The sequence below is a fragment of the Elgaria multicarinata genome, chromosome 3 (assembly GCF_023053635.1).
Source record: "Elgaria multicarinata webbii isolate HBS135686 ecotype San Diego chromosome 3, rElgMul1.1.pri, whole genome shotgun sequence".
Classification (NCBI taxonomy): Eukaryota; Metazoa; Chordata; class Lepidosauria; order Squamata; family Anguidae; genus Elgaria; species Elgaria multicarinata.
This window is the reverse complement of record NC_086173.1, coordinates 107,023,598-107,038,902: the sequence shown is the minus strand read 5'-3', so window position 1 is coordinate 107,038,902 and position 15,305 is coordinate 107,023,598. Positions and strand designations below refer to the sequence as shown.

The window sequence follows — 15,305 nt, the reverse complement described above, 5'->3', positions numbered from 1 at the left end:
GCAGCAATTGTGCAAAGGAACTGATTTACACAACAAGTAACTCTTGATAGGAAGTTAATTGATGGACAAAAATCCTAAGGAATCTCACAGCAATGTCTTTCAGTCCTAATTTAGGTGAACGCATGGAGAGCGCCTACAAAAAATAAAAAATAGACTAATTTAGGGTGGGTTGGGGAGAGAGAAGGCTTTCCACATTTCAGAAGAGCCACTGAGAAAATATCACTCAGGAAATAATTAAATTATTTTAAGGGGCAAGGGGAACCAAAAATGGGAAAGGAAGTAAAAATGTCTATTAGTGTCACTTCTAATACCTTAAATTCAGAGAGGATATGACTTTGTAGAAACGTCCATTTAAACTAGGTTTTACATTTGGGAAAATAAAAGCTTAACTTGTCTCTATGGTGTCTTCCTTTGAGGAACCTAACCTCAAAATTGTATGAGTGAAAGCAAAATTTGGAATGGTACCACACATTTTCCTTCCTATAGATGCTCATGCCCAGCGGAATTGGGGATATGACAGTTTTTACAGCTGAGGCCATGCCTCTTCCTGGTCAGCAGGCAGAGTTCAGAACTCCTTTTCGATGGCCATCTAGCAGGAACTCCAGGATGGAAGGTACTGAAGTTAGACCATATAGCTCCCAAAGGTTTACCATGTAATGTTATGCACCATGTAATGTTATGCACCTTGTTTTAGCAGAAGTACCATAAGAAGTTGATCTTGCACTCCCTGCTAGCAGTATAGCTTAGGAGATCATGCTACTCATCTAATTCATCTAATTGGAGAAGTTGTAGATGACAACAAACTATTGGCCTTTTGCAAAATCTTCCAGGGTGACAAGGGCAATAGCAACAACAGGTATGGAAACCAGGGGCATCTAGGCTAATCAGAAGTGCAAGTGCTTTTGATCCACTTCACTTGTGGTGTCTTTACTTTGTAGAAGGCATGGAATCAATTGGGAGTGGTGAAGAAGGGTATAGACGGCCTTCTGAATAGTTCATCAACAATAAACCCAAACCAATTTTTTGCAACACAAAATAAAACTGCACCTTCCATAGAACTCCTCAGATTTACATTTTTCTTGACTTTGTGAAGAGATCTATACTTTGATTGCTGAACTTCCTCGTGATTTCCTCCAGTGGAGTAGTTGGAGTGCTTGCCCAGGCTATGATAGTCTTTACATCCCAATGCTGAATTATCTTGTCCACATTTGTGATTTGTGTATTCCTTACTGTATTGTGCAGCTCGAGTTTGCATACTGGTGTTAAAGAACTTTGTGGGATAACATTTGCAAAGCACACAAACTATAGAATTCATTACCATGAGATGTAGTGATGGCCACTAACATGGAAGGCTTTACAAGGGGTATAGACAGAGTCATGGAGGAGAAGGCTATCAATGACTACTAGACAGGATGGCTATCTATTACCTCCAATATCAGATGCAGCATGCCATAACAGTTGCTGGGGAACATGAGCAGGAGGGTGCTATTGCAATTGTGGGCTGCCCATAGACATCTGCCTGGAATATAGGAATATAATGCTGCACTTTGGTCTGATCCAGGACAGCTCTTCCTATGTTGCATAGAAAAACGGAATATAAACCATTAACCTGTCAGCGATATGACAGCAAACCATAATGGTGGGGAAGGGTATAAAGGCTTTCAAAGTGTTTCATGCACTGGAAACAGTGCTGCTTGGCAAGAATGCATAACTACAGCATGATAATCACAATTTAAAACCATCTCTCAGAGGCGGAACAGCACAAAAGTTCTGTGCAGCTGTCTAAGACCAGTGATATAATGGAGAACATCTCCATGACGCAAAAGGAAATAGCTCCTGTAACAGAGACCAAGTCTCTTGCCTACCATCAGATTCTTTGGGCGTTATGAACATCCAAGGTATATTTTCCCCTCCTGCACTTTGTTGGGTGAGGAAGAGAAGGTGCCTAGAAGAAGCCATCAGCGGCATTGCTGCTTTTATTTGTGTTAACTGTTCTTAACAAACAAGTTGGACCTGCATCAAAATGCGGCAGTGCAGGACTGGTTCTGTTAAGAATTCCACAGCCATTATTATTATTTATTGCATTTCTATAGTGCCACGTTTCCAAAGCTTTCTGGGCGGTTTACAATTAAAAATGATATACATAAAACCATAAAAGCATGCAGCATACACACAAAATCTACCCAGGCCCTTTCCTAGGACACTTAATACCAACACCACCCACTAGACACTGTATTCTGTGGCCACTGAGCATCCTCAGGGTTCATAAGGTGTTTGAGGTTCTCTCTCTCTCTCTCTCTCTCTCTCTCTCTCTCTCTCTCTCTCACTCACACACACACGACTACAGATCTGGTCCAGCCCTAGTTGCGCCACTGCCTCGGAACTCCCCCAAACCTGCCAATACCTCACTGTCATGCATGAATGACACTGTTTTGACTACAGAAGGATCACTATTAGCAGATGCCAAATAGGACAAACCTAACTGTTGTAGCAAAATGGGGCCACGTTGCTTTTGCAATGCACCCTGATTGAGAACATATTTCACTTGTAATATTTAATCAAGACACCAAAATTCAGATTAAAAACCCAGTCTTGCACCCTGCGCTTGCATAGCGCTCAAGTAGCAAAGGCACATGGCGACTCAAAAGCGCACCAGGCAAAGGAGAGAAGCCAGCTCCTTTGTCGCTATCCCTTTCAGTGCTGGAGTGCCACGATCAAGCAGAATGACTCCTTCAAAGATCCCCTTTTGTCGCTTGCGCCTGAAAACTGAACAGCGGGCAGGTGCGTTTAACCCGGGGAGCCTCTCTTAAGGCAAAGCTCAGATTGGTAGCAGAAGACAGTTCTTGACAAGAAAGGCAGCCTTTCACTTCCAAGAAAGATGATCCCTTGCGCTGCGCTGCCACTTGAAACAAGAGCCTCTCAGCCCAGCCGTGCTCTCAATTAGCACACGGACTGAAATGAGAAGTACCTAGCTCCATCTGAAGGCTGGCAACATTTGCCTCCCACACAGATATAATAGGAATACCAAACGTACTGCACTGAAGAAAGGGAGTCGGGGAGGCAGCTAGGTAACATTTAAAAGACGGCAGCCAATCAGAATACACTGTTCTTTTCTTTAATGTCAGTTGTTCTATCAGTTCCTGGTATCATATTGTACTGTAACTGCTTCTTAGCTGTCTCCAGTTGTTGTTTTTAATTGTGTATGCTAACTTTTTTATATATTATGTTTTTGTTTTGTAATTTTTTGTGAATGGCTCAGAGAGCTTTGGCTTTTGAGCAGTATAGAAAGGAAAGAATGGAAACAGAATGTTCACACTACTACAAAAAAGTGAAACATTTAAGAACAGGGGAGAGAGGATGCCTGCTGACATTCTGCTCAGATTTCCCCACAAAATTTAACCACACACGGATGTTACGGACAAAATGCAACAAATACTTCCCGGAAGCCATCACAGACCACCATCCATCCTACTGGGACCTGGTGGAGAAGAGGTCAGTCAGCTGCCATTGCTACCCTATTTCTTTGATTCTAAGATACACTTTTTCCCCCATATAAACATCTCTAAAAATGGGGTGCGTCTTAGAATCGTGGGTGTGTCTTAGGGTGTTTTTTTCTGTTGGTGGCACTGAAATTAGTGTGCGTCTTACAATCAATGGCATCTTACAATCGAAGAAATACGGTATTTCACTTCACCCCAAGTTTTCAGCCATAACGTCTTCAAGGTGACTTACAAGTATCACACTAATCAGAACCCCCCCACCCCAACAACATTCAACTTAACAAATAAATGACTCCAAAGGCCTGGGGAAAACAGTAATACCACAGTTGGTGCCTGGTAATTAATTTTTTGCAGGGAAGGAGTTCCATAACTAGGAGCCCTATTCAGGCATTCCATATGTGGTCTCAATGAACATGCAAGAAGGGAGAGTGAGGATGAATGTGCTTGTTCCACCTAGACACAGTGGCTGCTTTCAGAACATACCTTAAACCACAGCTTTAACCATGGTGGTTAAGCTGGAATGCCAGGTCGTGTTCAGAAGACACTTTACACCAAGGCTTTAACCACGGTGACTAAGGCAAAAAGTCTTATTCACTGTGGTTAAAGCCATAGTTTAAGGTGTCTTCTGAATGGGGCCAATGTGCATCCTCCTCCATGTGTTAAGGGCGGCTGTGCACAGCATGGAGCCATTTGACTCCATGGAGGCTCCCTGCACGATTTAGAGCCCCGATTTTTCCAAGGAACTTCCATGGACACGAAGGGCTCCCTGCTGCACACAGTTGCCCTCCACACGCGGAAAGCGATGAGAATAGTGGCAGAGGGGCTGGAGCTAGCTTACACTCTCCCTCCCACTATGTCAATTAAAGCCTAGGATGCCCTATTAGCTATCTCCAAAGGTGAGAAAATTCAAAGCAAGGCATCCATAGAAGAAGCTCTAATCCATTTGGGATAGTGGACAGATTGTTCAGCAAGGAGGACTATTTGTGGGAGAGGGGATGCAAGTGTTGTAGAGGGAGCCATGACAGTACCAGGTGCTGCAAACCACTTTTCGACAGCCTAAAGCAGCTTGCAAGATATTTGGTCCACTTTAAAAACTATTTCCTCAGTGATATTTGTAACTGACTTCTCAAGTATCTGGATATTTTTGGGGGTGGGGGGAGGGTATCAGGAATACAGCAAAAGAGTTATTGCACAACGTCTTAAGCATACTAATGCAATCACTTAAGATTTTCCATACTGTAACTGAACACAATTCTTTTTTTATTACAGCAAAATCCTAATCTACCAGGTGTCCACAAAAGCAGTGGCAATGACCTTGCTGTTGCCTCTTGAAGTTCAAAGATTTTGTTTCTGTTCAGTAACTATGAGCTTCACCCTTTACATATTTAGGTAAAGAGCACCTGTAAGCAGGTACAGTTCAGTTCCACTATGAGAAATCTTAAGAGATTGCATTAGTATGCTTGACATTATGAAATAATCCTTCTGATATCAACTTGCTCCATTCCTGATACTCCAAGAAATTCAATGATGTTTCCCTACTTCCTACAGATTTAACCTCTTTGGGGTTTTCAGAACTGCTCCGTATCCTGTAATCACAAATGTGCAGTTATCTCCTACTTGCAGTATCTTTTAATGTGATACTTCAACCAACTAATGTACAACTCTTGGCTGGTCATTAATTTTAAAGACAACCAAAGATTAAAGACAACCAAAGATGAAGTCACGAAGAGTCGGAAGCGACTGAACGAATAAACAACAAAGATTACAGCTCCCAATTGCTTCTTTCTAGGTTCTGAATCTACTTCATAATTACACCATTATCAACTGATGAGACCAGGCAACTCAAGGCAGAAGGACCTGCTAGAGGTGAGCTGGAGAAAATGTTGAAGAGCAAAGGTGTTGTGGAAGTCAAATTGGTCCCATCTTTACCTAGCCTTAGGCAGGCCTTAAAGACAGTTTTTATTTTAGCCTTGTTTTTGATGAGTTTTTCATTCAGTGCTCTGATGTTTTAAAGATGGCCTGCTATGGTCTTAATTGGAGTATTTTGTTTTAAAGTTATATATCACATTGGGAGTCCTTTTGAGCAGGTATGCCTGGTGCCAATGCTACCACTCATTTCCCCCCTAGGTTAACCCCTTTTTATTTTGAGTGTATACTTCTTTTTTTACAGGTTTTACAAGGTGTTTTTTTTTAAAAAAAAACACCAATAATACATTTTTATAGTTTTAAATTTTAAAAATTAAAATTAGTTATCTTTTAGCAGGTTGAAATAGTTTTATACCCCTTGGTTTTATTGTTTTATGTTTAAGTTTTAGGTCATTTTATATACACCATCCTGAAATCGTTTTTGAGATGAAGGCATAATTCATACATTTTGAAATCTTCCAACAACCTAAAAAACGGCTTTATACATGGACTTCAACAGATGGCCGACACCGAAATCAGATTGACTACATCCTTTGCAGCCAAAGGTGGCGGACATCTATACAGACGGTAAAAACAAGACCTGGAGCTGACTGTAGTTCAGATCACGAACTTCTTATTGCACAATTTAGAATCAAACTAAAGAGAATAGGGAAGACCCACAGATCAGTTAGATATGACCTCACTAATATTCCTAATGAATATGCAGTGGAAGTGAAGAATAGATTTAAAGGACTAGATTTAGTAGATAGGGTCCCGGAAGAACTATGGACAGAAGTTTGCAACATTGTCCAAGAGGTGGCAACAAAAAATGTCCCAAAGAAAAAGAAAACCAAGAAGGCAAGGTGGCTGTCTGCTGAGACACTGGAAGTAGCCCAAGAAAGAAGGAAAGCAAAAGGCAACAGTGATAGGGGGAGATATGCCCAATTAAATGCAAAATCCCAGAGGTTAGCCAGAAGAGATAAGGAATTATTTTTAAACAAGCAATGCGCGGAAGTGGAAGACAATAGAATAGGAAGGACAAGAGACCTCTTCCAGAAAATTAGAAACATCGGAAGTAAATTCCAGGCAAAAATGGGTATGATCAAAAACAAAGATGGCAAGGACCTAACAGAAACAGAAGAGATCAAGAAAAGGTGGCAAGAATATACGGAAGATCTGTATAGGAAGGATAATAATATTGGGGATAGGTCAGACAGTGTGGTCAGTGAGTTAGAGCCAGACATCCTGAAGAGTGAGGTTGAATGGGCCTTAAGAAGCATTGCTAATAACAAGGCAGCAGGAGACGACGGTATCCCAGCTGAACTGTTTAAAATATTGCAAGATGATGCTGTCAAGGTGATGCATGCCATATGCCAGCAAATTTGGAAAACACAAGAATGGCCATCAGACTGGAAAAAATCAACTTATATCCCCATACCAAAAAAGGGAAACACTAAAGAATGTTCAAACTATCGGACAGTGGCACTTATTTCACATGCCAGCAAGGTAATGCTCAAGATCCTGCAAGGTAGACTCCAGCAATTCATGGAGCGAGAATTGCCAGATGTACAAGCTGGGTTTAGAAAAGGCAGAGGAACTAGAGACCAAATTGCCAATATCCGCTGGATAATGGAGAAAGCCAGGGAGTTCCAGAAAAACATCTATTTCTGTTTTATTGACTATTCTAAAGCCTTTGACTGTGTGGATCATAACAAACTGTGGCAAGTTCTTGGTGGTATAGGGATACCAAGTCATCTTGTCTGCCTCCTGAGGAATCTGTATAACGAACAAGTAGCAATGGTAAGAACAGACCACGGAACAACGGACTGGTTTAAGATTGGGAAAGGAGTACGGCAGGGTTGTATACTCTCACCTTACCTATTCAACCTGTATGCAGAACACATCATGCGACGTGCTGGGCTTGACGAATCCAAGGCTGGAGTTAAAATCGCAGGAAGAAATATTAACAATCTCAGATATGCAGATGACACCACTTTGATGGCTGAAAGCGAGGAGGAGCTGAGGAGCCTTATGACGAAGGTGAAAGAAGAAAGTGCAAAAGCTGGGTTGCAGTTAAACCTCAAAAAAACCAAGATTATGGCAACCAGCTTGATTGATAACTGGCAAATAGAGGGAGAAAACGTGGAGGCAGTGACAGACTTTGTATTTCTGGGCGCAAAGATTACTGCAGACGCTGACTGCAGCCAGGAAATCAGAAGACGTTGACTTCTTGGGAGGAGAGCAATGACAAATCTTGATAAAATAGTTAAGAGCAGAGACATCACACTGAGAACAAAGGTCCGCATAGTTAAAGCAACACCATTCCCCGTAGTAACCTATGGCTGCGAGAGCTGGACCATAAGGAAAGCTGAGCGAAGGAAGATGCTTTTGAACTGTGGTGTTGGAGGAAAATCCTGAGAGTGCCTTGGACTGCAAGAAGTTCAAACCAGTCCATACTCCAGGAAATAAAGCCAGACTGCTCACTTGAGGGAATGGTATTAAAGGCAAAAGTGAAGTACTTTGGCCACATAATGAGAAGACAGGACACCCTGGAGAAGAGGCTGATGCTAGGGAAAATGGAAGGCAAAAGGAAGAGGGGCCGATCAAGGGCAAGATGGATGGATGATATTCTGGAGGTGACAGACTTGACCTTTGGGGAGCTAGGGGTGGCAACGGCCGACAGAAAGCTCTGGCGTGGGCTGGTCCATGAAGTCACGAAGGGTCGGAAACAACTGAACAAATAAACAACAACACTCCTTGCTTCACCTCAAGAGGATGAAGTGTCCCCACTTCAGATAGCCCTGTTTTAACATATACACTATAGTGTAACAGCGACCATCAAAACAAGCAGAAGAGGCATATCGAATCTGATTTGCAAGTTTTGGTGCTGGATAAGAATGTTTCTTTCTGACACATCTAATTTAGAAGACACTTCCATTTACTTTCAGAGTAATGTTTCTTATAACGTTAGGAAAATAGTATTGTGCTTCTCAATCAAGCCTTCAGAGAAAAGGGCTGTGGGTGCAGATAACAACAGAAAACACACGCTTTATTTTTCAGAACATACCAGCTTCTTATCTAGGGTAAAAATCTAGGAAGCCAATTTTGGATGTATTTTATACAGTGTATAAATTGAGTGGTGGTGGGATTTGGTCTATTTAAGGTATTCTATTCTGTAGGGTAGAGCCTATTTTTGGCAAGTAGCAGCATCATATGTACTTTGAGTCAAGAAAAGATTTTGTTAAAGATTATTTTTTTTCTGCTGGTAACCCTGGCACTCCAATCCAGCATTACTTTGAAGCCGTGCTCAATGTACAACAATTCTGCTCATCTTAATAGCATTTGCACAGCTAATGCAGCTATTAAAAATGCAAAGTTTAATGGTTCTCTTCTTAGAAGTTATAATTAAAATTCATTCCACATCTCATTATTATGAAAGTTCCATTGCACTCTTACACTGCCTTTATCTGCTTTCTGAAGAGCAACAGTATGAAGTCAGCTATAGAACAGCAGTTTGGTATTCAAGAATTGAATACGGCTGAAATGGAATCCTAGCTAGATGGAGGTTCTGGGGGTGGGTGGGTCCCAGGTCCGGCAGTTGGGCAATTTACCAGCCCTGGATGGGGTTGCACTCTTAGGAGCAGGTATATAGTCTGGGGGCGCTTTTGGGTTTATCTGTCACTGGAAGCCTAAGTGGCCTTGGTGACAGAACATGGGGCCTGGATTGTTCCAGGGGCTCTTCCTACTGTGCATGTATGTTTCCTGTGCTGAATGCTCAGCAGTGGCTGCCAATGAGTTAGTGACCCATGCTCAAGGTGTCATTACTGGTTTATAAAGCCCTAGACAACTCAGGACAAGTATATCTGAGAGAGCGCCTTTTACCATATACCCCAGTCTCTACATTCTAAGCAAGAAGCTTTGCTTACTGTACCATGGCCTACCGATACTCACTCGGTCATGGTGGGCAGGAGGGCCTTCTCAACTGTGGCACCCATCAGGTAGAATCATCTCCCCATCGAGATCAGGAAGGCTCGTAGTGCGGAGCCTTTCTGTTAACAACGAAAAACAACAGTTGTCCCTGGCATTTTCCTTGCCGCTAGCATTGACAGCTACCCTTAATCATTTAAATAAAGCATTTTATTGTTTTATTACTGGTTTACGGTTTATTTTATCAGGATTTTACTTTGCGTTCTGCTTTGGGGGGGTTGTTTTTAAAATGAAAAGGGGTATATTTATTTATTTAAAACATTTGTATCCCGCCCTGTATTATTAAGATCTAAGGGTGACATACAGATAAAAACATACAGTATAAAACAATAAATGTGCACAGGTAAAGACAAATTAAACCATGAACCAAGTTAAAACAATATATAATTTAAAAGCAGTAAAAGCACTTAAAACAGTTAAAACAATATTGCCAGGATTTGACCATTTTTGTCTGTCTCTTCTGCCAAGACTCTCGTTCACGCACTGGTTATCTCTCGGTTGGACTACTGCAACCTTCTTCTCTCTGGCCTTCCTTCGTCTCACATCAGTCCGCTGGTCTCTGTCCACCACTCTGCCGCTAAGATCATCTTCTTGGCCCGCCGCTCTGACCATGTCACTCCACTTCTGAAATCTCTTCATTGGCTTCCAACTCACTCCAGAATCCAATATCAACTTCTCCTGCTGACCTTCAAAGCTCTTCACGGTCTAGCTCCTTCCTATCTCTCCTCTCTCATCTCACACTATTGCCCTGCTCGTGCTCTTCGCTCCTCTGATGCCATGTGGTCTCTACTTCCCTTGCTCGGCTTCGTCCATTTTCTTCTGCTGCCCCTTATGCCTGGAACGCTCTTCCAGAACATTTGAGAACTACAAGTTCAACCGCAGCTTTTAAAGCTCAGCTAAAAACTTTTCTTTTTCCTAAAGCTTTTAAAACTTAATTTTGTTCTGACTTTATACTGTTAGTTTTACCCTACCCAGTGCCTGTTTACCCTACCCTGTGCCTGTTTGCATTCTCTTCCCCTCCTTATTGTTTTATTATGATTTTATTAGAATGTAAGCCTATGCGGCAGGGTCTTGCTATTTACTGTTTTACTCTGTACAGCACCATGTACATTGATGGTGCTATATAAAATAATAATAATAATAATAATAATAATAATAATAATAATAATAATTTTGGAAGGGGAATTCCATAACCTAGGTGCCATAGTAGAAAAGGCCCTGTCTCATGTCCCCACCTGCTATATAGACAGTGGAGGTACAACCTACAAGGCCTCAGTTGTTGAATTAAGCACATGAACAGGTTCATACAGAATGAGGAGGCCCTTAAAATATCCTGGTCATATGCTGTTTAGGGCCTTTAAGGTTAAGAACAGAATTCTGAATTGGTTTGGGGGGGGGGGCAATGGCAACAAATGCAGCTAATACACTAGGGTAATACGATCAGAATGCCTCATACTAGACAGTCGTCAGGCTGCTGTGTTCTGAACCTGCTGAAAGACCATGCCAAGTCTTATTTCTCCCGAAAGGGATGCAATTGGTGCAGTGGCTCATGGCTGCCACTGGTGCTACCTGGACAGGAGCAGAAGCACTGGATTCAGAGGAACTCCCAAGCTACTTACCTAGTTCTTCTGAATAGTCTGAACAGAACCAGGTTAACAGAACTCCACCCATCTTGTCTGGATTACATTAGCTACATTTAGTACATCACTGACCTCAGGCACTGATTCACAAAGTACTCTTGTCTCCTGGGAGAGGACGAAAACTACAGAGTTAAGGCTTATCAACTCAAGGATGACACTTCATCCCAAATCACCCAGCAGTTTTAAATAGATGATACACAGTGTGGGGGACAATACAGACTCCTAAGGCACCCTACATGTGACAGGGCACAGGTAGAACAGTTCAGAACTGGAGCTACTGAAACATTTTCCAGCCCCAGCAAACCAGTACAGAAGTATTCTTTGGTCAATGATATCAAATGCTGCTAAAAGTCCCAGGAAAATTAATAGGGTCACATGCCCACCTCCTGGCATAGGTCATCTGCCAGGATAGGTTGATTGATTGATTGCATTTTTATACTGCTCAATAGCTGAAGCTCTCTGGGCAGTTTACAAAAATTAGGTTTAATCCCAAACCTGGGCTGGATCAGATAAATGTCCGGACAATTAATCTTTTCTAGGAATAGCAGAGCTGAGATGCCACTACTTATTCCATCATGCTGCCTAAAAATGGCAAACTAGTCAATAGTTATCTGGTCTGCACAATCCAATGATGATTTTTTTCAACCAGGATGGTACAGTACCTTCTTTCAAGACAACCACACTGTTCCTAAAGGATATGTTTGCCACTTCAACCATCCAAGATGCCAGTTGCCCTCTGGCAAATTGAATCAATCATGAAATGCCTGGATTAAAACCCACCAATAGTCATGTAAATTCTGAATTATTATTAACTGTGGAGTCCAAATGACAATCATGTCCATGTTAAGGTAATTTATTTAATTCCATCGTCAAAAGTAATGTTCACAAATTGTAAATATTTGAAAAAATGAGCAAAATAAAGGCAATGAATGCACACTGGCCTGATCTGCACATAATGCTAACCCATGGTTTGAATTGTTGAAATCTGAGTTGTTATACTGTATGAGTTTGGCCACATGGTTTGTTAAGCACAAACAACCCAGAAAGAGAACCCATGGTTTATTGCTTGGTTGCGAACTCTGGATCGTTTAAACCATGGATTGTCACTTTGTGTGAACCCTGATCCTTGAGTAGTTTTGCCAAGCTACAGAGGTGGCTGGGAAAAGTGTTAAACAAACAAACAAACCAGCCACTCTACTTGCCAGTACTATAGTGCTGCAAAATCACTGGCAATACAGGGAGGGAGCAGGCATAGGAGGGAAGCAAACAAACCAGGGATTGAGAAAGTAAACCATGGTTTGCTCAGTCTGCCAGACAACCCCTGGGTAGCCCAACAAATAAACAAAGCAGAGGTTAGCATTATGTGCGAACCAGGCGACTAAATTCTAACAAATCTAAGCCACATTCTTGGTTTCCATTGTCCTCCAACAATGATCCCTCTTTCAGATATGCAATTTAAAGTGATTTTTTTTAAAAAAAGTTACTACTAAACCAACACACACAGCATACCAGATAAAGTAATTTATTGTTCAAAATTATGGACATTAGAGACCATTTTTGTCAATATATACTTCATGAACAGCCTATCAGCATTGCTGAACAACATCAGGTTACCCTTGTTTAATTAAGTTTAAAGCCAACATAACATAGCATGTACGATGCAGGAACAGCAATATTAGAAAAACTAAAGATGGTCTCTCCATAAAGAACGAGCAGAGAACTGCAATATTGAGGTACTCATCTCAAATTCTTTCAAACAACTAACTGCATAGATCCTTCTGTGTGTTTGAGACTGGGTATTTACTCTGCATAGCTTTTACAATGACAACTTATAACATAATGAAAATTCACTGTATTTAACCCTAAGGCAGCATATTACACATGCATTGATAGAAACACATTCCGTGTAGTACTGCTGTCATTCAAAACACCCTACAGAATTTGGGAATTCTTAGTGAAAGTATCCTGATGTCAAGTGAGATTTCTCCAGGAAAAGAAAGTCTAAATTGCAGTATCTGAGAAAATTCAATATTCAGCTGTTGTTTGTGCAGCCTGAACATAGATAGTCTTCGTATTTAAGGTCTTCATGGAGGTTTCCTTTGTAATCTCTGAAAAAGAAGATGGAACATTACTAGCAATAGTAACAGACTATGGCTATTCTCATTTCCAAATAAAGTAACATATATTCCGTCAATTAAAGAAGCTTGAGCAATAACTCTTAAAGAAAATTCAGATAATATCAAAGTAAAAGATTTAGACTTGCAGTACCTTAAAAAAAAAGAGATTTATGATTTGTTTGTGATGTGTCAATCAAAATCAGTTTAAGGACTTCTATGCATACCTAAGTACGTTTATGCTCATGTTCCCTACCTTTCTAATCCCCTTTCTTAGGGGTTGGTTACAGAAGATATTAAACAGGAGTACCCCAACAATACCTCAGTCATTTCCCCTTAGAACAGCCTTTCTCAACCTGGGGCGCTCCAGATGTGTTGGACTACAACTCCCAGAATGCCGGGAGATGCAGTCCAACACATCTGGAGCGCCCCAGGTTGAGAAAGGCTGCCTTAGAATCTTTCAGGCATTTATCTCTAATGTCATATGGAACTGCTTGGAGAGATCTGAAGATTTGGAGAGCATTTTGTGGATGGTATACAGTGGTATTTCTTTTTTATCTAATGCCAAGAAAGATGCTGTGGTTCTGAATCAGAGCCTGGTGGTGATATTGGGGGGTGGGGGTGAGGGCTTAACCCAAACAAGACAGATGTGCTCCTGATCAGGAAGAAGATGGACTCTGGAACAGAGATTCAACCTGCTTGAGATGGGGTTGTACCCCTCTTGAAAAAATGGATTTGTAGCGTGGGGTGCTCTTGCATTTGGCTTTGCATCTGGGTGACCAGGTGGCAGAAGGAGCGAGGAGTGCTTTTCCCCAGCATAGTCTGGCTCTGGATGTCTCAGTTGGTCCAGAATGTAGTAACAAGGATGCTAGGGGGCATATATGGGACCATGTTACACCTATCCTTCAGTGTCCAGTTGCCAATCTGTTTCTGGGCACAATTCAAAGAGCTGGTAGTTTTAAAGCCCTAAATGACTTGAATACCTGAGGCACTGCTTCCTCATCAACCTGTCCACTTCCAAAGATCCGAAAAAGAGACCTAGAGTGGGGGATATGGCAAGAGGCACTGCCTTTTCAGTGCTGCTGCAGTAATACTATGGGACAACTTGCCTTGTGAAGTGCAGGCAACCCCCTTTCTAGTTGTCTTTGAAGACATTATTCTGGCAGGCTTGCTATTTTATTTATTTATTTATTACATTTTTATACCACCCAATAGCCGAAGCTCTCTGGACAGTTCACAAAAATTTAAATCATGAAAAGCATAATAAAGTGACCAACAGTCTAAAAACACAAAAACAAAATACAATATAAAAAGCACAACCAGGATAAAACTACACAGCAAAAAATGATATAGATTAAAATATGGAATTAAAACAGCAAAGCTTAAATTTAAGTTAAATTAGGTGTTAAAATACTGAGAAAATAAAAAGGTCTTCAGCTGACGATGGAACGAATACAGTGTAGGCGCCAGGCAAACCTCTCTAGGGAGCTCATTCCACAGCCGGGGTGCCACAGCAGAGATAGCCCTCCTCCTAGTAGCCACCTGCCTCACTTCCTTCGGCAGGGGCTCACGGAGAAGGGCCCCTATGGACAATCTTAAGGTCCATGCATGTACATATGGGAGGAGGCATTCCTTAAAATAACCTGGCCCCAAGCCGTTTAAGGGCTTTGAATGTTAGTACCAGCCCTTTGAACCAGGCCCGGACCTGGACTGGCAGCCAATGAAGTTGTAAAAGGACTGGCATGATGTGGTCTCGCTGGCCAGTCCCATTTATTTATTTATTTATTACATTTTTATACCGCCCAATAGCTGAAGCTCTCTGGGCGGTTCACAAAAATTAAAACCATCATAAAACAACAAACAGGTTAAAAACACAAATACAAAATACAGTATAAAAAGCACAACCAGGATAAAACCACGCAGCAAAATTGATATAAGATTAAAATACAGAGTTAAAACAGTAAAATTTAGATTTAAGTTAAAATTAAGTGTTAAAATACTGAGAGAATAAAAAGGTCTTCAGCTGGCGACGAAAAGAGTACAGTGTAGGTGCCAGATGGACCACTCTGGGGAGCTCATTCCACAGCCGGGGTGCTATAGCGGAGAAAGCCCTCCTCCTAGTAGCCACCTGCCTCACTTCCTTTGGCAGGGGCTCACGG

The 15,305-nt window shown here is 41.6% G+C and overlaps 2 protein-coding genes across 2 annotated transcripts in view; both read right to left on the bottom strand.

Moving 5' to 3' along the window:
- The window catches only part of NOL8 (nucleolar protein 8), a 501,501-nt gene that overhangs the window by 283,076 nt on the left and 203,120 nt on the right, over positions 1–15,305 (bottom strand). The window lies entirely within an intron of this gene.
- Positions 12,539–15,305, bottom strand: part of IARS1 (isoleucyl-tRNA synthetase 1) — a 101,251-nt gene continuing 98,484 nt past the window's right edge. Inside the window, exon 35 of the mRNA XM_063121209.1 lies at positions 12,539–13,140. Coding sequence (XP_062977279.1) covers positions 13,058–13,140 — 83 coding nt within the window. The 3' untranslated portion in view covers positions 12,539–13,057. The remainder of the gene's footprint in view (positions 13,141–15,305) is intronic.